The 24,365-nt window shown below is 37.5% G+C and overlaps 5 protein-coding genes and 1 non-coding gene across 6 annotated transcripts; 3 read left to right on the top strand and 3 right to left on the bottom strand.

Annotated features, from left to right (window-relative positions):
• Positions 1-738: 738 nt before the first annotated feature.
• LOC119074849 (protein SET) lies at positions 739-2,226 on the top strand. Its single transcript, XM_037181163.1, has 5 exons — positions 739-926; positions 1,123-1,296; positions 1,370-1,729; positions 1,894-2,017; positions 2,097-2,226. The coding sequence occupies exons 1-5, from the start codon at positions 876-878 to the stop codon at positions 2,120-2,122; spliced, it is 735 nt and encodes a 244-aa protein (XP_037037058.1). The 5' UTR covers positions 739-875; the 3' UTR covers positions 2,123-2,226.
• Positions 2,227-4,851: 2,625 nt separating this feature from the next.
• Positions 4,852-6,806, bottom strand: LOC119074851 (dynein light chain Tctex-type). Its single transcript, XM_037181164.1, has 3 exons — positions 6,456-6,806; positions 5,160-5,325; positions 4,852-5,091 (listed from the first exon to the last, which is right to left on the bottom strand). Exons 1-3 carry the CDS (start codon positions 6,471-6,473, stop codon positions 4,943-4,945), a joined length of 333 nt encoding a protein of 110 aa, XP_037037059.1. The 5' UTR covers positions 6,474-6,806; the 3' UTR covers positions 4,852-4,942.
• Positions 6,807-6,989: 183 nt separating this feature from the next.
• On the top strand, positions 6,990-7,195 carry LOC119075025. The gene has a single exon (XR_005087287.1). It is a non-coding gene; the product is annotated as a small nucleolar RNA U3 (small nucleolar RNA).
• A 215-nt stretch (positions 7,196-7,410) lies between these two features.
• Positions 7,411-11,380, bottom strand: LOC119074847 (gamma-tubulin complex component 5-like). Its single transcript, XM_037181161.1, has 13 exons — positions 11,190-11,380; positions 10,712-11,125; positions 10,370-10,650; positions 10,098-10,260; positions 9,708-10,032; positions 9,458-9,644; positions 9,189-9,388; positions 8,612-9,123; positions 8,394-8,525; positions 8,239-8,335; positions 7,794-8,140; positions 7,550-7,730; positions 7,411-7,484 (listed from the first exon to the last, which is right to left on the bottom strand). The coding sequence occupies exons 1-13, from the start codon at positions 11,265-11,267 to the stop codon at positions 7,441-7,443; spliced, it is 2,961 nt and encodes a 986-aa protein (XP_037037056.1). The 5' UTR covers positions 11,268-11,380; the 3' UTR covers positions 7,411-7,440.
• Positions 11,381-14,938: 3,558 nt separating this feature from the next.
• On the bottom strand, positions 14,939-20,624 carry LOC119074852. The gene is made up of 7 exons (XM_037181165.1): positions 20,497-20,624; positions 18,007-18,261; positions 17,425-17,939; positions 15,565-15,664; positions 15,409-15,498; positions 15,093-15,248; positions 14,939-15,013 (listed from the first exon to the last, which is right to left on the bottom strand). Exons 1-7 carry the CDS (start codon positions 20,569-20,571, stop codon positions 14,960-14,962), a joined length of 1,245 nt encoding a protein of 414 aa, XP_037037060.1. The 5' UTR covers positions 20,572-20,624; the 3' UTR covers positions 14,939-14,959.
• A 2,604-nt stretch (positions 20,625-23,228) lies between these two features.
• LOC119074855 (chymotrypsin-1-like) lies at positions 23,229-24,359 on the top strand. Its single transcript, XM_037181167.1, has 2 exons — positions 23,229-23,936; positions 24,004-24,359. The coding sequence occupies exons 1-2, from the start codon at positions 23,466-23,468 to the stop codon at positions 24,319-24,321; spliced, it is 789 nt and encodes a 262-aa protein (XP_037037062.1). The 5' UTR covers positions 23,229-23,465; the 3' UTR covers positions 24,322-24,359.
• Positions 24,360-24,365: the final 6 nt, after the last annotated feature.

Raw genomic sequence — 24,365 nt, forward strand, 5'->3', positions numbered from 1 at the left:
CATAGATGACTTTTTTGCGCTCCGCTTCAGTAATAATCGGCGTCACTAACCGGGTTCTGAGACACTTCTGAGTTGATCACGGTGACCACAAATTTTGACAATTTAGACCAATTTCATACAATCTGTCAATCTGCTTAACGAAATTGGTCTAAATTGTAAAAATTTGTGTCTGTACTTTCAAAACCTTGATCAAAGAATTTATAGCGCGACCTTCATACACCCTCCAGAGTGTGTGCTAAACAATTTATCTCGCCTAATGTCAAAAATCTCGCGAGGTGTTGATCTCGCATTTTGTGTTCGGTTTCGGTACCAATCTTCTATCAGTCTACATAAATTCTTTGACCTCTTGATAATAAGCGTGTAATTCACGCTTCAGAATTTGAATTTTGGATGACACAGTAGTTATGAACCTTATGAACAAATGAATTGAAAAATAAATTTTAACGCACTGTGGGTGTAGATTCTCATGCCTTTCGTAACTTGAACAATCGACACTTTAAGAATTCGTAAATTATCAGCTCTTATGGGATTTTATACACGCCACTGTCAAGCTACGAATATTATGAGTTACCAAAATACGAGAATCGTTGCCCTGATTATGACGATATTGGCTTGACACTTTTAATTTTGAATTTTCAGCGGGCTAACTGCATCAATTTCTTCCTCGATTTATTGGTTGGGTGCGATTTTCGTGCCGGTGTGAATTTTTTTGTGCTTGGGGCTCACTTCATGTCATTTGTTTTCTACCTGTCATCCGCCATTTATAGCACCGTACAGCGTTCCCGGCAGATCGAGAGTTTACTTTATTAAAAAGCGAAATTGAATTTTGGAGTCTTTTATTGATCAGATCGGTTCAGTTAGTAAACATAGACAAAATGGCAGGTGCAACGAAAAAACAAAAAGTCGACGAAGTTCTCAATGAAGAGGTAAATTATTCGGTAAATGCGTGTAAAGATGGTCGAGAACGCATTTTGCGATACGAATATCGTATCATTCTCGTGTACACACAGAAAAATCGCACATTTTCATCACCCAAACACGCATCATCATCATCCATTTGCATTGTTTTCTGATTGAACGGCAGCTGGTCTAATATTGTAATGGGAAATTGTTTTTTTGTAGGAATCTGCTGCGTTGGAACAGATTGATGCATGTCAGAATGATATTGATGCACTGAATGAAACAGCAAGCGAAGAGATTTTAAAGGTGGAACAGAAATACAATAAGCTACGCAAACCCTTTTACGAGAAACGAAATGACATAATAAAGCGCATTCCAAATTTTTGGGTTACGGCAGTACGTACATCAAGCTGCAGTCACGAAGGGAAGAACAAAAAAAAATTGATTTCTTCTGCTTCCCTCTTTACAGTTCATCAATCACCCCCAAATATCTGGGATATTGGAAGAAGAAGAAGAAGAATGTTTGCACTTCCTGTCCAAATTGGAAGTAGAAGAATTCGAAGACATCAAATCCGGATATCGCATACATTTCCACTTCGACGAGAATCCGTACTTTGACAATGCCACATTGACGAAAGAGTTTTGTTTGGGAGCGGTGAGTGGGCCATCGTCGAACAGTACACCGATCACGTGGAAAGAGGGCAAAGATCTGTTAAAATTGATGCAATTCAAGCAACAGAGCACCAAACGGAAGCGTCACCTCGAGTACAAAACGTTCTTCGACTGGTTCATCGACAACAGCGATCCGGTTAACGATGAAATTGCTGAGGTACGATTGACGGTTTATATGTTTTGGGTGGTCAATGATTGGTATAGCCACTGCGAATAAAATGTCATTTCGGGAATGCTGTCACTGACCACTGACTCTTCAGACACTAGTCCAACTGCAACCAGTTTCAAGCATTTTTCTTTCTCTCCCTTACGTACGTTTAGCTATTGAAAGACGACTTGTGGCCAAATCCGTTGCAGTATTACTTGGTTCCGGACATTGAAGTGGAACCGGAAGAAGGTGAAAACAGCGACGAATTTGCCGAAGAAGAGCAATTCGAAGACGAAGGTAAATGTTTTTGGACACACCGATTTGTTAGATCGAAACTGAAAGAAAATATTTCTTTTTCCCATTCAACCATGTTTAGAAGAAGATGGCGACGAGGATAAGTAAATTGGACGAAAATCAAACCATTTGGTATCAATGGTCAGAATACCCAAGAATTGACATGTTAAAATCATAAATTTACGAAACAAAATGAATGAAAATTAAGAAAACTTTTCTTGTAATTTATATTTTCTAATTATATCTCAATTCTTATGTTCATGTTCATACCAAGCATTATGTCAAAGACAAAGGTTAAAATTTAGCTAAAACATTAAGTCTGTCTTTGATTGATTAAAAAGCATTTACTGTACAAAAAACAACAACACTCGCCAATGTTATTTACCGAGCGACCACAGCCTCTAAATTGTGCTCAATCAAGTTAATTGCGGGCCACGCTCTCTCTGTGATTTTGTCTAGGATGGTAAGACCTTTCTTCCATTATTTATGTTATAACAGCAACATCTTAATTTTGGGCAGAACTAACGATCCGGGCGTTATCGGTGCTATCAGAGTGTTACACCATCTGGCTATCAAAGACCACTGATAATAATGTTTTATAACATGTCCCATGCGAAAGTTGACCATTAGATACACGTTTACCCCATGTGAAAATGATCCATTACATTACGAATATTATCGGTTCATGTTACGTGAATTGCTTTGTGAAATTCACGTTTCGCAATAAATTAGAGACTTTGTACAAATGTCGTTTAATTATGAGGAAACTTATGAATCCGAATTTATAAGTTATAAGTCAGGTGGTCATAAGTCACAAGTTATAAGTCAACCACCTATAAAGTGAAAGCTATACGTTTATAGGTCAAAAGTATGAAAGTCGAAAATTGTAGAGGTCTCTTAGAGGAACAGTTAGAAGCGACAGAGTACGAACACATTTTGTATCCTACTTCCTAACTCGACCTCAGAAACACAGTTGTAAAACATCCAGGAAATACCGTTGACAAATAATGGTTCTCACTTCCTCGCAGGGCCTATTTTAAGGAAATTAAATTTCCAAAAATTCTCAAATTTTTCCATCACTTTTCGTCATTTCATCTAAAAACACAACAGATTGCATCGTAAATGTTGTTTTTACTGCCTTTTTAGTTGTTTTTCATGTCTTTGAGTTTAACTGATTACTTCGGAATGAGATCTAACAGAAAACAAAATTTGGAAATTTAAAGAATTTTTGTGAAATTTGTGAAATTTTGGAAATTTTTGGAAATTAAATTCCTTAAAATAGGCCCTGCTTTCTCGTCGGGATGAAGAGCTATAAAAAAAGTTTCAAAAAGTGAATTACAATGAGCAAAATATTTCCCCTTGTTGACCATTTTTAACTCTCCAAGAAAAAAATTTAATTGCTCCACGTGATTTCTCTTCCCATTTCTATAACTTTCTACTTTCATACTTTCGAACTTATAACTGTGTATAATTGTGATACATGCAAACTCATTCCTGTATTTTTGAGCAACTTTGCTGTTGACAGCTGAAATTGTATACCTCTCATTCAGTTCAAATACCCAAATTCTATACACTTATCGAAAAGACAGTAACCGAAGCCTGTTACTCAATGTAGTAATGAATTACTTTCGCTGCATCCTATGTAAAATCTACTATTACTCACTGCACCACCCGAAAACACCTTCTAATTCACAGATACTACCTAACGGTTTGTGTGGATGCAACCCTCGCCTTCGGCTCGAGTTTCAAACGGCAAACTTGTCAAAAAAAAAATCTCTCACCGTAGTATTATAATACTAATACGATCTTTTAGGTGCTCTAGTAACACTCGTCAGGATTTCACTCGGATCCTTCAGCACGTTAATAAATAGTCGTCACAAATACAGTTTTCACAGTGGTAGTTCTTTCATTTTAATTTACACTATAACTGGAGAAATTGTTCAGAAACAAGTCGAATTTTTATAAGGCTTACGATAGATCAGGGTGGCTTGACAAGGAAAATGACTGTTTCTGAGCCCTCAAGTCTTAAAACTATTTTTGAATTGGTGCAGCATTGACCTTTGTCCATGCCAAAAATTTTAATTTAGAACAGCCTGATAAACCGTCAGGTCGAGTAACAAGTTTATATCAAGTTTCAGGTCAAGGTCAAAACGTTTAATGACTTGGTTTGATATTTTCAGGTGCACCTGATGGTAATGATCTCGGTAATGATGGTGATTATGCGCTTCACGGCTGATGTTCTTCCATAACTTATTTTGTCGGCAATTTCCAGAACTGTGCCCCTTCAAGACTTAATCAAATAAATTGTTTAGACTACTAATACAGTGAACGACACCTCAAATGTCTCACTGTCATTTTTTTTTCAGAGAATGTCATTGTCAATTTGCAATGACACAATAAAATTCTCAGAAAAATTTGACAGTGAGACATTTGAGATGTCGTTCACTGTATTGCCCTATAAAATTATATACGTGACGAACATATAAGGAACATTAGCAGTTAAGTACGGTTGCGTTACTGTATTGTAGGTCTCTAGTCAGCAGTCAACATGTCATAAGAATCATATTCACTCTGTTTCCACTATCTTGGGACTAATTATTCAGATAATCGTTGATGGTCTGGGCTCCGAATGTAACTAACTCTCATTTATTGTTGGGTAGCGAGAATCCATAGAACTTAAGGAACAACAAAGTTTTATTTTCTTTACATGATAATTTATTCTTGCATTATAGTCAAACTAGAAGAAGCGTTTGCGCTCAAATTTTATTTAATTCTTTTAAGGCCGAATCTGAGTTTTTTTTGGAATTAGATGTCAAATTTTAAATTCATTTCTTTTTTCAAGATCAGAAAAGAAACGGCAATCACCGCTTGAAGGAAGTTATAGTTAATCTAAACCAAAAAATTAGTGTGAAATAATAAATTAATGATTTATAGGGCTAATCCGAACACGGACACAATGCAGTACATTGTTTTATTTTCCCAGCGTACGGTGCACGAGCCATCAGTCTCATTATTCCAAAAACAACTACTGGCTGTATGCAATCCGGCTCCATTCTTTTGCATAATTGTGCATGTCACTGTAAGCAAGGAGAATTCACTTGGTTAATGAATGGGTTGGATTCCAACCGTTGAAATATCGACTTACCGATATATTTGTACGGTTTTTGCAATTTTGTTAGAACACTCAAACATGACTCAACCACGGCGCCCGTCCAATTATTCACTTTATCGTGTAAATATGCATTACCCCCGATGGTGCTCTCGATTGCTTCTTTAATTATTTTGCTCACATCGTCGACAACGAAATGATTCTGCGGGAAATTGATAGAAATTATTCAAATTGGTCGGTTTATTGTACAGGGTTTGTTTGCAGTAGATAATCTGAATCTGCTTAAGTTACGCTAAATTACTGTAATCTTTCGGTGGTTTTTGTACTTGAAAGAAATTTCTGGGAACTTGATCAGGAGATTTAACGAAATAATTTCTTTGGAAACAGAACTTGGCCCAATGCCGCAAACTTTTTAGCGGTGTTTCGATATTTATGCACGCACTTTTAAGCTACGTAAACGGTGAACTCGCACACGCAAGTTTATTGCTGTAAATACTTTTTAGCCATGTCATCGCCTTAATGACTCCTTTTACAAAATTTTGGTATCGAAAAATCGTGTGCGAGTTCACCTTTTACGTAGTTGCAAAATGCGTTGTTTTAGCACCGTGTGCCAAATTACCCCACGCCATTTATGCCATGTCCACCCAGCTCAGAAATTCACTTTACATTCGATATTTTTTAGTAAATTGCAGTCATCACCAGAGTCCGGCGATTTCAAACTTGGTGAAACACATAAGAGTTGACCTGTTCGAGCATTCCTTCCGATCTCCAAAACATATTGCAGTCGAGGGGGTTATCTCTTTAACATAGTCCCAAAAAATCCCCAGAGTGATTTAACCCTCAATTTCAGTTTATGGATGGATGTCAGCTCGAGACCTTGAAATTTCCCCGGTCAATATGACAAGAAATATCCTTGAACTCATATCAAATCTGTCAGTTCCGTGACCTCCAACGAACCGAATGTACCTTTAGAAACTGGTATTTCTACATGATCGAATATGGCTAAATAAACATTACCTAACGGTCATCAATAAATGACTCATTTAGTCGATCATGTTGAGGAATGTAAATATCGTCTGGAAAATAGTTGCCAAAAAATGTAAAAATTGTTGTGACCGTCACATGATAGCGTAATTAAAGGTTTCTTGATAATGAGCTACTTATGTCCATGCGTATGCAATAATGACAATGACAAGAGTTAATATTATAAATTCCAGAAGGTGCCAAACAAACAACACAAAACCTTTTGATTGTTTTTTTTTTTACACTGAAACGTCGTCGTAAGCAAACGACATGGATTTCAATATTACGAAAAAAATTAATTGTACTTACCTCTCCTTGGTCATCCATTTACGAATGAAAATTCGATAGCTTGCAGGAATGAAAATTGTTGAAGTGAAAAACGTTTGCTTGATTGTACCTGGTGTACAAGGACTTTTCATAAATTGTTAGCAGCGATTTTGTAGGAGTGACGTTTCGTTGCTTTTATTAATACTTTTCCAGACGGCAGCCGAGGCTCATCGTCCATATGACCAATAAAATTTGAGGAAAGAAATGGAGAAGAAACTATTCCAGTGATATTGAGATTGTTGCGCTTGCTTTACCGTTCTACAAAATTTTTGAGTCGTCGAATTTTGTATCTTGTAAAAATTCACTGAATCTTTCTGCACTCCGATAATAAAAGAAAATCTCCTATGACACTGTTCATATGAAATATTTATCATTCACCAACATCAGTACGTCATTGAACAACAACAACAACAACAAAAATGTTCAGAAATTTTATGTCATTTCATTTTCATTAAAATTCGCCAAACATATTCACGTGCAAATGATACTAGTGACCATTCAAAATTGTTTCTCACCAAGACTATACTTCACAGGATCATTTCTGTAGTATATCTTCAATCGTTTCTATGTCAAAATAGAAGCAAAACAAACCACGATGAAGAGTTGTGGTGCTTCACCTGAAAGCGTGAGGGAGACTTATGGGCTGGTGTAAATCGGACCATAAGTTGTCGATGATCGCTGGCTTGTTCATTCAGGCTTGGGTGGGGTGCTTTCTGAGTGGCCCATAAAAAGTTTATAATTAAAAGAAAAGGCATGATTATTCGTGGTTATCGGTTTCTCGTATGATCGATGTAATTTTCGCGAATTTGATTCGATGCGTGAAACGTCGCTTTTCATGGTTCTAGCTCAATTGTTACCTTTTGAGAATTGTTCCAAGATATTGGTCGAACGGTGTATGTAATGAAGATGTGAATACTTAAACAAAAATGTTGGAAAATGTAATTGAAAATTTTAATAAATTAACAAGTTAATAGGGTCTGGAACAGTTGAATGCAGCAGACAGACCAGCCACTGTAGCAAGAACAAATTCACATAAATAAAACGGAAACGAAAAATCAGCAAATGAAAACACTCACTTTGAGCATTGTTTGCAGTGTATACTTCCGACAAAAGTGTGTCGGCTAAAAATGCATGGCAATTGATGTAAGTTTTCTCGAGAGAGCAAATTTCGTCCAAAACAAATGACCCATCCAGTTCATCTTTGGAGCTTTCGATATTCAGCCATTCATCTTTCAATATTGACACCAAAGACAGAAGCTGAATAAAGAGGCGTCAATTGATCACTGATTGATCCGCCACCCACATATTGAAATGACAAACCTGAGTGATCCCTTGGCAAATATTCTCATTCTTCTTCGTTTGGAAGCACAATTCAGCCACTTTATTGATGTACGCGGAATGAGTGTTGATGATTTCGGTTAAATTTTTGGCACTCTCAATGTTCGTATTCAGTTCGTGGCTCTGGAAATGCAGCACCGTGGTCATGAAATGACTAAGTAGCGATTGCAGAGAATACATCAACCAATTGCGTAGCAATGCCAAACGCTTGAACGTTGAACGAACGATGTTCGGTTCGCCGTACAGTACGATCTTCTTGAATTGGACAGGGAAGCGAAGATTTTCCAGTGTCCATATGCCCCATTTCATCTTAAGTAGGAAACGGAACACTGCGAGTGGAAATTTTTGAGTGACAAATGCAAGAAACCAGTACTGAGACATCAACGACCACGCGTACAATGCATTCAGTCGAAGACCATAAATTTACCTTTGTTGTACTTCTCAATGCATGGTTCGCTGATGATATTGTAAAGATGTTCATCGCCGACGTAGCTTAATGATATTTCGTCGATTGCTCGAATAACCTAGAATAGGCAATGAGATAAACGAAACAAAATCGTCAGAGTTCCGTCTACCACTTACATCTCTTATCGATTCTTTCGTATTGACGTGAACCTTGAAAAGGAACGACGAATTTGAGATTCTGTACGACAATATGCCGTTGAGTTGAGCGGTTAGGATGAATGGATTGTTCCACGAATTTCCACTTTCGATCTGAAACAGTTTTTGTTTGCTTTTGTATTGATGGTTCGTTGGCTACGTAACGGTCTAAAGCAAGATGAATTTGTTCCAACACTTACCTGTGTAAACAGGTTCGAATAGAAATCAGACATCAGATCGCCAGCTTCTATAAAGTAAATTTTCTGTAAATTGTGCAAGTGATGGACGAGCTGATGTTCATTTTTGTAAATTTCCAGAACGTAATTGTTTGCGACAGAAAGTCGTGCTCTCAGTAAAGTTGTGAGAATTGCGCGGAAGAACTGACAATATGGCAAAATGAATGATGTAGCCGGTCGTAGACGTTCGAATAAATTATCTTCCGGCTCCAATGAGAAGTAAATGTAGCGGTTGGGTGTTTCGTAGTCGCCACTTTTTTCCATTTGACGCAATTCCTTTTCGAACAGAAACATAAACGGATTCTTGGCGAATTCGTTGCGAAATTTGGCTATTTGTTCAGGTGGGTAAGCTAGCGGTTTCAGCGGCGGCTCTGATTCGATTTTTTCAGCCGGCGACGGTAAGTGATCGTTGCCTTTTTTTGGAGGTTTAGGTAGCTTGTTGGACAGCAATTGAAGGAATGTGTTGTAAAGATTGTCTGGAATTCATTGCAATAGAAGATTCAAGTGAATCAAAATTGGTTCCGACTCAAACTTAATTTACCTTGACTGCCAATCAGCTTTCGTACGTCACGAATTTTATCCATTTTGTACAAAATGCTCAACGTGAAGCCAGCTTCAACAGCGAACGTTTGAAGTATCTTAAAGAAACTGCAATCGGTGATGACTGACTTACGCGACGGATCGAGTTCATCATAAGTCCTCAGTTCATAAACGTCGACCAGATCGATGTCTCGCGTAACACTAAAGTGCAATGCGTGCAATGGTTTGATGAAGATAATCTTCTGTTATTTTCGGTTTCTGAGAACGTACCTCTTCACTAAGTACTCATCCCTCCAATCCTCCAATCTACCTTCAGTGCACCAGTTATCGGTAATGCGCAAATACGTTTGAATGGACACTAGAAACAATGTTGTGGCATAATGGTTTTGGCTTGCGGTGATCGATGACCGTATTTCATCCATTAATCCACAAATCAAGTAGGCAGCACAAACGTGATCTGTAATTCAGTATTTACCTTTGAGTAACGTCGTAATGGGTTGATTAATTTGGTACAATTTACTCGGATACTGATTGAAGTCTAGCGTAACATTGTGGTAGATTTTGTACAAATGTTCAATGGTTGTGAAGTGTTCGCGCAATTCGTGATGCAAATTGACAATCGTAACCGGACGCACAAGTTGATCCAGTTCGTTGACTTGTCTTTCTTTGGCAAGAACGAAACGTAGAAACGGACCCATGCACTGTTCAATACCGTCGACGAAACACTGGTATGTATGTGGCGGGCTTTTCTGTTCCAACCGCTTTACACTCCGGCAAAATGTGTCCAATCGACGCACCAAAGTCATTATATGACTGAATTCTTTCAAAAATGACTGAATGACCGGCTGTTGGAAAAGGTTGATGTTCAATTGTGTTTTAACCAAAAAAATTTGCACCGAATTACACATACCAGCGAGAGACTGTTCAGAGACACCAGATCGTTTACTTCCACTGAATCGTTTACGATGCTGAAAAATTTACAATTGGTCGGTGCACGAAACATGAACAAAATCTCCCTGATCAAGCAATACTCCGATGTGGTTGATATTTTGAGCTTATCAGTACGGTCATTCCTGGAAATGAAATTTTAATTGGAAGTGAGTGGCACACTGCGTACGTGGATTGGTGTCCCAATACACGCACACTGTTTGCAACTACTCTCCACTAGACCAAAAAACTTACCAAAAGTGGCAATAATTGGCTGTCTTAAAATCGGACACCGATGGATAGATATAATTCGGATCGTTCCACCAATGGTGCTGTACTTTGGCGAAAAGGAAAGACCTCAGCACCGACCCTCTCGTGTCCATCAATGTGAATGGATTGGGTTTCTGTGGTCGCTGCAGGCCTGGGAACATGGCATCTATTTTCTTATCATACTCATCCACATTACTGTCACTTTGAGTCGGACAGTCGCTGTTAGACTTTTCTTCCGCATTCTCGTCTTCATCGTCTGACCACACCTGTTGATGAATATTTCTTTAAAACAATTTTCATCCATGGATGTCAGCACTGGAGACGCACACTCAATTCAGAATCACTAAATTCCTGCTCAACAAAAGAACTTCTCATGGCGACTCCACCACCACCAAGATCGCTTTCTTCTGCATTGGCATCTTCTTTCAATGCGCCGAGGTTGATTAATTGCTTATTTTTGGTCACGCCGTCGATAGGATTTCGTGAAGTGTTCAGTAGGAAGCTCAAAATACGCCATTCGATGTCCGTTTCTGGATGATCCTTGCAGATTGGATGTGAACAGAATGATTTGCAGAGGTCTTTCAGCCGATCACCGTACGGTTTGTAATTTGATATTTCGAAACGTTCGCCCAGACCGTTGATTTGGCGACGAAGCTCGTGACTGTTCACCGACGTGTATTTTGTGTTGATGATGTTCGAAAGTAGGTAATCGACACCAACTTTGAAATTGGGATCCGTTTCCTGGAACAACGGATAAATTTGTGCTAAATCTAAATTCGTTCGTTGCGGAAGCAAAATAACTCACGTTTATTCCCAACAATGACTTGACCAGTTTAGGAACATTTTCAGCAATTATTTGTTCTCGGATCTCGCGAAAACTCATGTTACCGCTGTTGTAAAAAGACAGTAACAGTTGAAGTCTTTGAAATAGGGTTTTTCATTTGTTTTATTAGTTTTGATTTTGCAGAAATTCTTCTTATTATTTTAAACATATTTGTTATGGTCAGAGGTTTCCAATGCCATATGACCAGCTAAACCAGCTAAACACAACCATGGTTCTGAAAAAACAGGTTAAGACAATTCTGAGTTTCATTTCATTTATTTCCAAAATCAAATTTCTTCGAAACTCCAGTATGCGTTACAATTCTAAGGAGCTACAACACGAGTTGATGGCGGTGGCACACAGATTTTGACAATTTAGGCAAATTTTATTAAACTGTCTCATTACAGATTATGTGAAATGTCTACTTATAACCAGGTATGGTCTGTTCATACAAACCGGAGGACATAGCGATTTCATATAAACAAACTTAACCTCTCATGAGAGGAGTTTGTTTATATGAAATCGCTATATCCTCCGCTACTTACAAAGTTTGACATTCCACCATACCTTGTGTTGACGTTCATTGCTTATACCGGGTATTTTATGATCTCCAAATGGCAAATTGGCTTCGGCTCGAACTATTAACCATTTCTCTAACTTAAAATACCCTTTACAGTGCTTGAAGCATAAAATACTATTTTTATCAAGTTTATCGAGTGTGTTTAACAACATTTATCTAAATTGTCAAAATTTCTTTGCCAAGCCTTCGTCGCAGTGTATCAACCCGATCTTTCAGAGCCTTGGTCTATCCTTCATATTTTAAGTCTATGTTACCTATTGTCTAGGGATGGGAGACGTTCAAAATTATCGATAATATCAATCGAAAGAAATTATCGATAATTGATTAATCATATCGTTATCGATAATTTAATAATTATCGATAATTATCAAAATATCGAAATTCGATAATTATCAAAATATCGATATTTTGATATTTATCTGAAAATTCATGATAATGTACCGATATATCGGAATATATCGATAAATATCGGATTTTCGGACCGAAATATCGATATATCGAATTATCGATATCTTGATAATTATCAAAATATCGATAATTATCGATATTTTTTTGATAATTTTCGATAAAAAAAGTCGATAATTATCGATTATCGATAATTGATAATTATCGATAATCATTTTCATTATCGCCCATGCCTACTATTGTCTTTTGCAGGTGCAGCGCTGTCACAAAAGACTTGAGAAATTAATGTCTTTCTCATGGATCACTACTAAACAAGATACGCACTAGACTAGACACGTATAAGAAATAAGTCTGTAAATACGTTTTTGTCAACACAAACATGTTACAATGGTTAACACAACAATAATAACATGGTTGCAGAAAACATGGTATGTTTATCACTAACATAAGTATAAAATTAATTGGTAACATTGGACCCGGACAAGTATTGTGACAGACATAATATTTCGCTACAGTTTTCGAAGAAGACAAAACTGAGGCGCTACAGGATATAGAAAATGATTGCACTATTCGCACAAACTCTTAACTCAGTTAACTAGTTCTCATTGCTATAATGTAATTTAAACTCGAAACTTTGATATGAATCGATGCAATTTATTTATTTAAATATCATTTTTCGAACAGATACGTCCTAACTTTTGTATTTTTTCGGTATTTGTTCCACGTCTCAGATAAGCGACTCCCTTTACTTCTTTCTTTTCTAAAATATCCTTGTTGTCCATTGGTTGATGCATAGCATCTGCAACCAAGCAGTAGAACAGATTTTCCAAGAGGGGCCTGCGTATACAACCATAATATGCTGTCATTATAAAAGTGAGAGTTGCCGGTGTACTATATTTTGGATACAGATGATCTAGTTGTTGAAAGTATTTTGGTTTCGATAATTAAATGTTTCATCTAATTGTTTATTGACAAATTTTCATTAAATAATAATATTTGACAATTATTTGTGCGAATTTCTACATTTTAAAGTGAACTAAAAATTTAAAATGTTTGCCACTTTAGAGGCTCTCATTAAATTTATACTCACAATAGTTATTTACGTATCGATTGAGGAGGCCGAAAGAGTTACGTATTAAGTTTTATATGCTGCCTACTGGGAACGAAAGTTGAAAAATGTAAGCCCAAGGGCCGAAAGTGACAGAAAATTGTAAGCCAAAGGGGCGAAAGCGAAGCTTTCGCCGCGTGGGCTTCCATATCTGTCACTTTCGGCCCGTGGGTTTATATTTTTAGGTCTTTTTTCTTTTAGAAAAAAAAACCCTATTGTGGACACTTCATCTGTCCGTCCGTCTGTCTGTCTGACCATGTGTCTGTCTCACTATTCAAAAATGAGACGATTCAAAATTGCAATTCTACTATGAGCAAATCAACACCAGGCAAATAATAATTATTTGTTATCTGATAACCGATCGCTCGCAGTTAACATTGCAATTCTAAAATTTGGTAGTTGGTAGCTGACAACCGAACGTAATTTTCGGCAGAGATGTTTACTATTCGAGAACTACGCACCGACTGACGAAATTATTCTACCTGCTTGCCGATTTATAAAACGAAAATTTGGTAGGTGGTAGTTTTGGTAGTTGATAGTTTTGGTAGTTGCCAGCTGAAATTCAAAATTGCAAAGTCACTATGAGCGAATCAACACCAGGCAAATAATAATTATTTGTTATCTGATAACCGATAGCTCACAGTTAACATTGCAATTCTAAAATTTTGTAGTTGGTAGCTGACTGTAAATATTATAATTGACTACCAAACGTAATTTTCGGCAGAGATGTTTACTATTCGAGAGCTGCGCACCAACTGACAAAATTATTCTGCCTGCTTGCCTATTTAAAGCTTGAATTTTTGGTAGTTGACTACCAAACTGGTAGTTGACTACCATACTGATAGAGAGGTGGTAGAGATGTTAACTGTTTGAGAGCTGCACATCGATTGATGAAATTATTTAGGCTGCTTGCCTATTTATAATTCGATAATTTGGTAGTTGACTACCAAACTGGTAGTTGAATACCAAAATGGTAGTTGAATACTAAATTGGTAGTTGACTACGAAACTGATAGAACGATGGTGGCGATGTTTACTGTTCAACAGCTGGATATCGACTGAAGAAACTATTCTTCCTGCTTGCCTAATTATAACTAACGTATTTGGTAGTTGGTATCTCGAGAAGTGAGAAAATTGAGAGAAAGAAAAAAGACCTCACTAGGCTTATAGCCGGTCTATTCTTGTTTTCTTTCGTCCCGCAGTAGGAAGCATATAAAAAATGTTGTTTATTTTGTGGCAGATCATATTAGAGAGGCTGTTCCAAGGCAAATTGTCAAATTTCATCCATAGAGACATAACCTCATCAATATTTGTATGAGCACCGAGCTCTGTGGATGAAATCGTGTTCGTCTGCCAGTCAAATTTCGTGTTTACAGTTACTTGGAACAAACCTATAATATCCGTTAAAAAAATCTGTTCTAGTGCTTGGTTCAGTGTTATGGTTGATGACAATAATTTGTGACAGATACACATTTTGTACATCTATCGGACTGGCAAGTAAACGACTCAACGATCAATCTGTGGGAAGATTCTGATTTCCACTTAAATTATTAAAACTCAATTACTCTACACATTTCTCTACAGGGTGTTTCCACTATTTATTCACTATAACTTACAAAGTGAAAATTGCCATCTTTTCAATGATAACGACACAAAGTCATCATTCCAAAGCGTTTAGCAAAAACATTGTGATCGAATAAATGTTTTTGATCACCTGTAAATGACACAAACAAAATGGATTCGATTTAAAGTCTCCTCCATCCTTAGATATTACTGATCGACATTATCCAAACCTGTACCCCAGTTGCAAAGTTCAATGGCATGATACCGGCTACATTAATAGATTTCAGTTTTTTGACCACACACAGAGCAAACAGTATGTCCTTTTGACAAGAGACATCGTACACATACCAATCCGAGTGGAATATAATCGACGCAATTCTTTCGGCCTATAATTCAAACGAATAAATTCGAAAAGTAAAAGTGTCTTTTTATGAACGAAAACGATTTGATAAAAGAACGACAACATGAAAAACGGGAAGTCCAAATTTACTGCGTATACGATACATTATGGACTACAAGTTTATACTGTCTATTGACTATGTCTACCTGGTTGTCCATTAATTGACCAATGTAGCAAAACAACATCAATTCAGTTAGAAAGTATACACAAGCTCCTAAACCACCAACGTAGTCCAGCTGAAGCATAAAATGTACAAAGAAATATCGGTCTAGCTAATAATCTAATCTGGTGCTTGTAAGTACCGCCAAATATCCAAATATCAATGTTGACATTGTAAAAAAACAGCATCCAATTTGTACAGTTGTGATCAGGCTGTACAACTCGTTTATTGATAGGTTAAATCTGTAACAAAGTTGAAAAGTAAAGCGTAAATTGTCAACGTTACAAATACACGCTGTTCCAAAGGTAAGCTATTGAAAACTATTTTTCATGTGTCGGGGCCGAAAATGATTTTTCTCTGGTTTTCGACCCCTTACATGAAAATTTTTTTGAGTATCTGTTTTGGACGATTGATTTTAGGCACTTTCGCATGTAGCCCTCACTTCGTTCGATAAAAACAATCGTCCAAAACAGATACACAAATAAGTATTACGTATCTACTATTACTTGTATATCTTAGGCAATTTCGCCTAAAGTGCCTAATAGTATTTTGCATAACAAGGGGGCTGCGGCGCGGGCTGCAAAATTCACACGTTTGAATTTTTTTACTTTTGCCCCGAGTGATGCATACTATTTTTTATGCCAAATACTGCGGAAGATTTGTATTTTCGGTCCGAAACAAAACATAATTTTAATTAAACTGTTGAGTTATCAACAAAATTTGCTGTAGAAACACCAAAATGCCGAAAAGCGCGGGGGGTCCAGGGGGCGGCAGCCCCCTGGTATAAAAATAAAAACAATTTAACAAATGAAATTACTGTAAACATACATTCACTTGCTCACAAAACATTTGGCTATCGTCAACACAACACTACACTCAATGCGTACTTTAAATCAAGTGAACATGTGTTTTCGAGACATATGAGGACCGAAAGTAAAATGATGACAGTGACATTTACTTTCGGCCCGCAAATACGCAAGCCCACGGGGCGAAAGTAAAATGATGACAGTGACATTTACTTTCGGCCCAAGGCCTGAATGTTTTTACTTTCGGTCACCATTTGAGGACCGAAAATACAAACTTTCGCAGTATTTGGCATAAAAAGAAAATTGTCCACAACAGATGCGTATATCACTTTTCATGTAAGGAGACAAAAATCCGAGAAAATTTCTGCAAACCCCCGTTTTCGGCCCGACACATGAGAAACTTAATACGTAACTATTTCGGCCTACTAAATCGTCACATTAATAACTATTTCATGTGTCGGGGCCGAAAATGAAGGAGTTTCGAGATTTTTCTCGGGTTTTCGACCCCTAACATGAAAATTTTTTTGAGTATCTGTTTTGGACGATTGATTTTAGGGAATTTCGCGAGCCCGAATGAAGTGAGCTAAAGTGGAAACGTCCAAAACAGATACACAAATAACTATTCTCCCCCAATCTGTCATCATTGTTTTGTTTTGAAAAATTAATTTTTCTGTTTCGTGGAGAAATAGTTATTTGTGTATCTGTTTTCGACGATTGTTTCTAGGCAATTTCGCGAAAGTGCCTAAAATCAATCGTCCAAAACAGATACACAAAAAATGTTTCATGTAAGGGGTCGAAAACCAAAGAAAAATCTCAAAACTCCCTCATTTTCGGCCCGACACATGAAAAATTGTTAATCACACCTCCCACACATGAAAAACGTTGTGAAAAAAGGCAGGAAATTAAAACTCGAGTAATTCGCGGCGCTCACTCTTCACTTTTGTGGGAATATCCTATATCCTCTTTTATAACAAATAACTATCCTTTATATTGGAAACGAGCACAAAAGCATTTCCAGAAAAATCTGTATTTTATCCGCGGAATTAATTAATAACTTTTAATAATAGTCAGTCATGCGTTCCACACGTCCTGTGGAAATTGTGTAGCAAATAACTGGTAACACGAAAATGGAGACTTTTAGAAAGTGGCAAGTCTAAGGTCTTTTGCACCATCATTAGATCTGCCATAAAATTTACCTCGCTGAATGCATTATCGCCGTTATTATGTTTCTGAATGCGGCTCTACGTTCTGCAATGTTTTTGTTTCCCCTTTTCCACATGCCGTCGAATGTACGAAAATCGTCTTCGATTAATGTATTCAATGTGCCATATGCTTCCACAAATGTTACAAAAAACATACTCACAGCAACAGTGCCAAAACTATTCACCAACGCAGCAGTAACATTGAGCATTGTTGAAATCAAAAAGCTTCTGATGGTATCGTCGTCCAAAAAAGGAAAAATCAACGGAGAGACTGGTGTCAAAGTTCTGTTAACGACATAGTCGTAGATTGGATAAAACAGGTACACAACTCCTCCGAAGTAAACTCCAATGATTATATGTTTGAAATGGTGGAAAATTGTTTTTTTTGCATCTGCAATAATGAGGTGTCTTCTTCCCTCGGTATTTTTGCTTGCCATTTTGTAGATGACATTGACTAATGACAAAAATCTTTCGTGATTTAACACCACACTTGCAAATTTTATCATGACCTGCGTTAAACGAAAGTTACATTTTAGCGAATTCAGGTGGTAGCACAACTGTGAACAATAATCTTACAGTAACAGTGAAACATAAGCCAGTTAACAATATAACACAATCAATGCTTGGAACCACCAACCAAAATGTATAGATCTCCGTCCAGGCGAAGAAAATATTCAAAATCATATTGACTTTCGATCGAACGTTAAATTTCCAATCTCTTCTAACTTCAATGCCCACAAAGTAAGCAAACCAATTTATAAAATCGTAGATCGTATCGATTAGTTGAATGGTCGTTTTACCCACATCTGATCTCGTCGCATCACTTAGTTCCTTGAATTTAAAAAAGGGTTTATTTAAGTAATTTAAAATAGATCTTCCTTTGAGAACCAAAAAAAAGTCAACTTCGCCTCGGATTAAAAAAATTCACACGAAAACTACCCTGTTAAACTTTTTATCCCTTTCTCAGCCTGTTATTGGAGTGATTGCAACGCAGGCTGAAAACTTTGGGCTATTTTGTTTTTATTACACCAACCGCTTATTTTAAGCTACAACATTACATTGCATAATATTATAATATTTGGACTCAAGAACAAAGCACACAAAAAAACCGACAAGGCTATCAAAAACGAGGCTACTCACGTACGATCAGACACATTCCACTCACGAATCAAATGAAAGGCAATAAAAGTGAATGGACGAAATTGAACAAGATTCTTAGAAGCGTCGACAGCAGTCTCTGGATGAATACACTGTTCATATCAGCCAGTATCATCATCCGAAAGAGAAGGGAACCCCAATCGGGACAAGAATGAACTTGTAAGCTTCACAGATCTGACAACTGAGCGGAACCTGTTCCTCGATACATCAATAACGTAAAATTGTGAGAAAAAGTTGAAAATCCTAAGCATCCTATTAACGGGTTCGTGCTGTCCATAGTCGGTCCGATAGAACGGAATAAAGAAAAACTCATTATTCCTAAGCGGACGTACAGGGATAAAAAAATAGATCAAAAATGAACACCGCGGACAGACTGATCCTCCTATGCCAAAGAGGTTCAATCCCAATCGAGACACATCGATCTAAGTAAGGAGGGAGACGATGATCAGCATCTCTCCGCACAGGCCTCCTTAACGCATAAATCAGAAACTTCTTTTGGATTGACTCTCAATAGAACAAACTGACAAATTAAAATGAAAAATCATATATTTGAATGTGTACGTAACAGCTCCGTGTACAGACAGTACACGGGACTCTTAATGTCAAAAGTAAAGGGACTCATAATGCCAAAAGCAAAGCAAAGTTGACGTTTTCGTGTTAGTGGTGTGTGTGATATAATTTTTCAATGAATTTCGGTCATAATTCCTCTAGGTAGTCTACCTCTATGGATTGACTCAATCATGTTCACATACGTCAGTTCATGAGGATCCCTAACAACAGAGGCGTATTCTAAGCTCGAACGTCAGTGAACTGCCTGCAGATTCTCTTTATGAAGCCTAGCATGGAGAAGCCTTAGAGGTAATGAAGTCAATGTGACGATTAAACGTCAACTTCTCATCCAACCAAACCCCGAGATCAAGCACCTCTGTAACTCGAGACAAAGTTATCCCATTCACAGAATATTGAAAGCGCATCGGATCACGGACCCTTCAAAAAGACATCACTTTACACTTGCCTGCGTTCAGGTCCAAGCGATTCAGTTTACACCAACGAGAGAAAGCAACAAGATCAGATTGAAGACGGATAGCATCGGAAAGCGATTTAACTGTGGACAGCAATTTAAGGTCGTCAGCATACACAATTTTTATGGAAGAGCTTCGTAACATCATCCAACAAAAGTACAAAGAGTAGTGGACCCAAGTGGCTACCTTGAGGTACTCCAGATTTAACCTCAAAGGTAGGAGAAGCATGTCCCATAACCTTTACGAACTGAAGACGCCCGCTCAGATATAATTCCAGCCAACCCAAGAGCGCAGACTCAACAGCGATACTCCTAAGCTTCTTCAACAGAACCTTATGCGACACTCTGTCAAAGGCCTTCTGAAAGTCGGTGTAAATAACATCAAGCTGACCACCCGATTCAATGATCTCTATGGCTAGACTGGTGAACTCAAGAAGATTGGTCGAAGTAGATCGACCCTTGACTACTGCTTCGTGGAGGCCTCTTATTTAAGTTATGCTCTTGTGCCTATTATTAGATTGCGTTGTCTATTTCTAGTCTTTCCAGCACACTATAGACAAAACTTTGTTGCTAAACGCATGCTAAATGGCTCTTCTACCGAATTCGGCTCCAGATCAGGTTGCCGTCTGGTGCTATCACCGTCTTAGCCTCATGTTTTGCGAAGTAAAATTTAATCAATTATACCATTTGAGTTCATTTTCATACAGTGTGTTAGGTCCCTTTTGTGACATCCGAGAAATTAATCGCTCCTGTTTTTCTGAGATTTTCTCTGTCGTGGATGCTACCTCTTTTTCGCAAAACAAAGTCATTTGACACTTTCGACCCATCAAGAGGGTTGACGCAAGTCTTTGCTGACAAAAAAAATGATATTTCGCTGGTAAAATTACCTTTGGTAGAATTTTGTCAAGTAAACCCATGGCTGACAATTGAAGCAATTTCACTGGCTGCGATTTATTCAACATCAAAACGAACAATAAATTCACGTTCGCACAAAGTAATTTTGCAAGGACATCAGTTGATAGTCAATGTATAGATGCTGAATTTTGAATGATTTGGCTAATAATAACTGAGCTTTATATTGACGATTATCTACCAATTATTCCACCTTATTGACCATCTACACTACACTACACCATCTACAAAACCCAGCTGAACAATTTTTAGCCCCGTACGAAGCAATCCGGAATTTGCAATTCGCCTATACTATGAAATTATAATCAAGATCGAAGATGGGAATATTTGGGCTGGTCCTTCCTGAGTTTATCTGCGAAACAACACAGTTTGTAAGTATAGATGTGTTTTAAGGCTGTACAAGTTGAAGGGTACTCCTCATTGTTTATTTCGTCGTCAAGTTTTTTTTATCATTCTTTTCTAAGTCTCTTCTAAAGCGTTTTTCATTGGGTGCGTTCCAAGAACGCTTGCAACATTCCCTTGTGAAATGACCAGTGATATTCTGTTGTAAGGTATGACCAAATTCTTCAACAAAACGCTTGCCTATTTTGTCTATGATCGATTCTGACTTCTCACACCATGGACCCATTGCTTCGAAAGCTAGGCTGACAATAGATCCTCTAATTTTTGCGTTGAGTTATAATCTTTAACAAGTAGGGGATAATGCTCGAGCAGGCACGTCGGAAAATGCTAAGAGTCGAGGAATACCTCCAAATAAATTTCTAAAATTCAAAAGTCAATTTTTTTATTTTTAGAAATTTATTTGAGGGTTATCCTCGACTCCCTTAGCACTTTCCAGTGTGCCTAAAGTTGACAAGTCGCAATAACCGGCAACGCGTTAAGATAAAAATTGAGAGATCTTTGTGGGGTTCAGCAAAGTCTGTGATAATTAGGTGGAAATAATATTTAGTAAGCAATTACCTTTATTCTTCGTCGGTATAATTATAAAGAGTTTCCTTCAAACATATTTATGCAAATTGTTTTCAATTCTTAGTAAGCAATTTCCTTTATTCTTCATCGGTTATAATTATAAAGAATTTGCTTCGAAAATATTTATGCAAATTGATACTTAGTAACCAATTTCCTCTATTTTTCGCCGGTCGATTTTATTATGAAAAGTTTCCTTCAAAGTTATCTATGCAAAGTGCATTTCAAACAACAAGAACATAATAGTTGGTTGGAGGGCGGACGTAAAGTTCTTAGAACTAAATGTAGAGATAAAAAGTCTGTCGTCACAAATTTATTAGGCCAGTCGATACACTTGCACACAAATCATTCGAAAACGTAGTTGTTAGCTGGGTACATTTATGGCGACTATATCTGATTGGTAGAAGGAATTTCGTTCAGATTGGCATTTTGTGATCCAGGTTGTACGAGTCTCTTCTGGGGTACCACCTGAAAGTTCACTTAGACCTTTGATGGTTCAAATGAGCGTGCAGTTTACTGTTTGCTGCGATATGAAATTAGCATCCATTATTTCCGATCATAATGATATGCGCCCAATGCAGCAAGACATCGATAACGTAATGAAATGAAATGAACTTATCTTTACGTGCTTCTTGTCGGTAAATGGAGTTTTTTTAGTATCTTTTTTGCATGTACAGACCACAAGCACGTAAAGCACTACTACGTACGAGGTTCCAAAATTTTATTTTTACGAGTGGGAATACAGCCTTCCCCTTCGGGTCGGGCCATAACGTCGTCAAAATAAAAATTTGGAACCTCGGACGCAATGTACTATTCTTTCAACAATGATGCATGTTGCAGCATATATCGTCATGATTTAATTTATCAAAGACGTTTATATACAACGGGAGATCACGTTTATCGAGAGTGTTGAAGAAATGACGATGAAAAGTCGTCAAATGGTTGGATTTATCAAACATTATTCGAAAGGAAATTTTACCAAAGAAACTCAACGAATTCTTCATATAATGGCATATGATACTGACTTGAATTTGCATCATCTATATGTAGGCTCGCTATTTTATTTGTGCCCGAAATAGCGTAGACGACTTACTTGACACATTCTGAAGCACTTTCTTAAAGTTTCAGAGTGCAACAAAACAGCAATAAAGTTGAAGGCATATAGAGAGCGGCAGCACTAATTGATATGTATACTTATTAATCACCACAGATGTTTTCCATCTGAATATATACGACACAAAATTCGTCGGTTTTCTAATGAACACCAAACAATATTTTGGTATTGTAAAGCTAAGTTTTTATTAGTGCAAAAACAAGTGTATCGACCGATGACTATACCAACTAAATATACCCTAACCATGCATAGTACTGCTAAGTACTCTGTACTAAAATAAATAATTAGGCAACACAGATTTTGTACGCAAATGGGTGGCAGAGTACATTGGATTTGTCTCACAAAAAAAAATAATGGTTGGTGCAGCAGGTATCTGTGGTAGAGTGAATTACTTTACTAATTTTTTCTTCAACACGTTTCCTGTATCCATTTTTTATTACAAAGACCCATTGGACTTAACGGTATATATTTGGCTGAGACATTCTTCAAATCTATGTTTTACCATGAGCGATCATGGCTGATTTTTGTGCAAATTTTCAAAAAAGTAGATGCCAATTTTTTGTACATTTGCACAAAAGTGAGCCATCATGGCTTCATGGTGAAACAATGATTTCTCGGTCTTTTCATGCTTCATGGTCTTCATGGTCCATAATGGCTCCAGGCACTTTGATTTTTTTGTTACTGATTTGTGGTATACAAGTGTTATAAACAAACTTACGTACTGTACTTACTTACTGGTAGACCAACCAAACTTATAAATTATTCCTTTTTCACTGACGACATATTTGAGTAAAAACAAAATAATTAGCTAATCGACGCATAGTTAGTGTTCGACTGAACGGCAGTATTCCAGTTTATCGAGTTATGAAGTTTTGGATTACCGTGTGGATTTTCTGTCGTGCATCTATCGTGATTGGTACACCGATCCTAGGTGGTGTGGATGCTGAATACAGACAATACAAATACCAAGTTTCCCTGCGCGAACTTATAATCAACGACCGACATTGTCAGCATTTTTGCGGTGGTTCCATCATATCCAATTCGTGGATTTTAACGGCAGCCCATTGTGTGGACAATAGTCGGATTGAAAAGGATATTCGAAGGATTCAAATAGTTGCTGGCATAACGTATCTGAGCGATGTCGGCGACACATATTTTGTTAAATCGTGCGCGATACATGAACATTGGAATAAAAAACGAATTTGCAACGACATTGCCGTGCTGGAGACGACAAGAAAAATACAATTTTCCTCGGCAGTTAGACCGATTCCGTTGGCTACTCATAATCCTCCTGAAAATACCATCACAACTCTAACAGGTTGGGGATACATTAGCGTAATATACTTCTTCAACAGCATGGCAACATTGGGTGAACATGGTCCAATTCTTCTTTCTCTTGCAGGATGATGTGGGTCTGGATACAGTCCCAATTGCACATACTTTACAAGTAGCACACTTCGAAATGATAAGTCTGCAGGACTGTCGAAAGCAGTTTAACGATGCTAAATATCCTGGAAGACTGGTTATTCAGAGCAATATTTGTATAGCTCAACCCGCAGCCACAGGACAATGTAATGGAGATTCGGGCGCTGCTTTAACAGTGAATGGTACACAAATTGGAATCGTATCATTTGGTGGTCAGTGTGGCGAGGGTCTACCTGGTGTGCTGGCTAGTGTAGCTGTGTTTTTAAATTGGATAAAAGAGAAAACGGGAAGTTGAAGAATAGCCAATAAAAAATGCCGGAAGTGGAAACTGGAAACAGA

The sequence above is a fragment of the Bradysia coprophila genome, unplaced genomic scaffold, assembly GCF_014529535.1.
Source record: "Bradysia coprophila strain Holo2 unplaced genomic scaffold, BU_Bcop_v1 contig_151, whole genome shotgun sequence".
Classification (NCBI taxonomy): Eukaryota; Metazoa; Arthropoda; class Insecta; order Diptera; family Sciaridae; genus Bradysia; species Bradysia coprophila.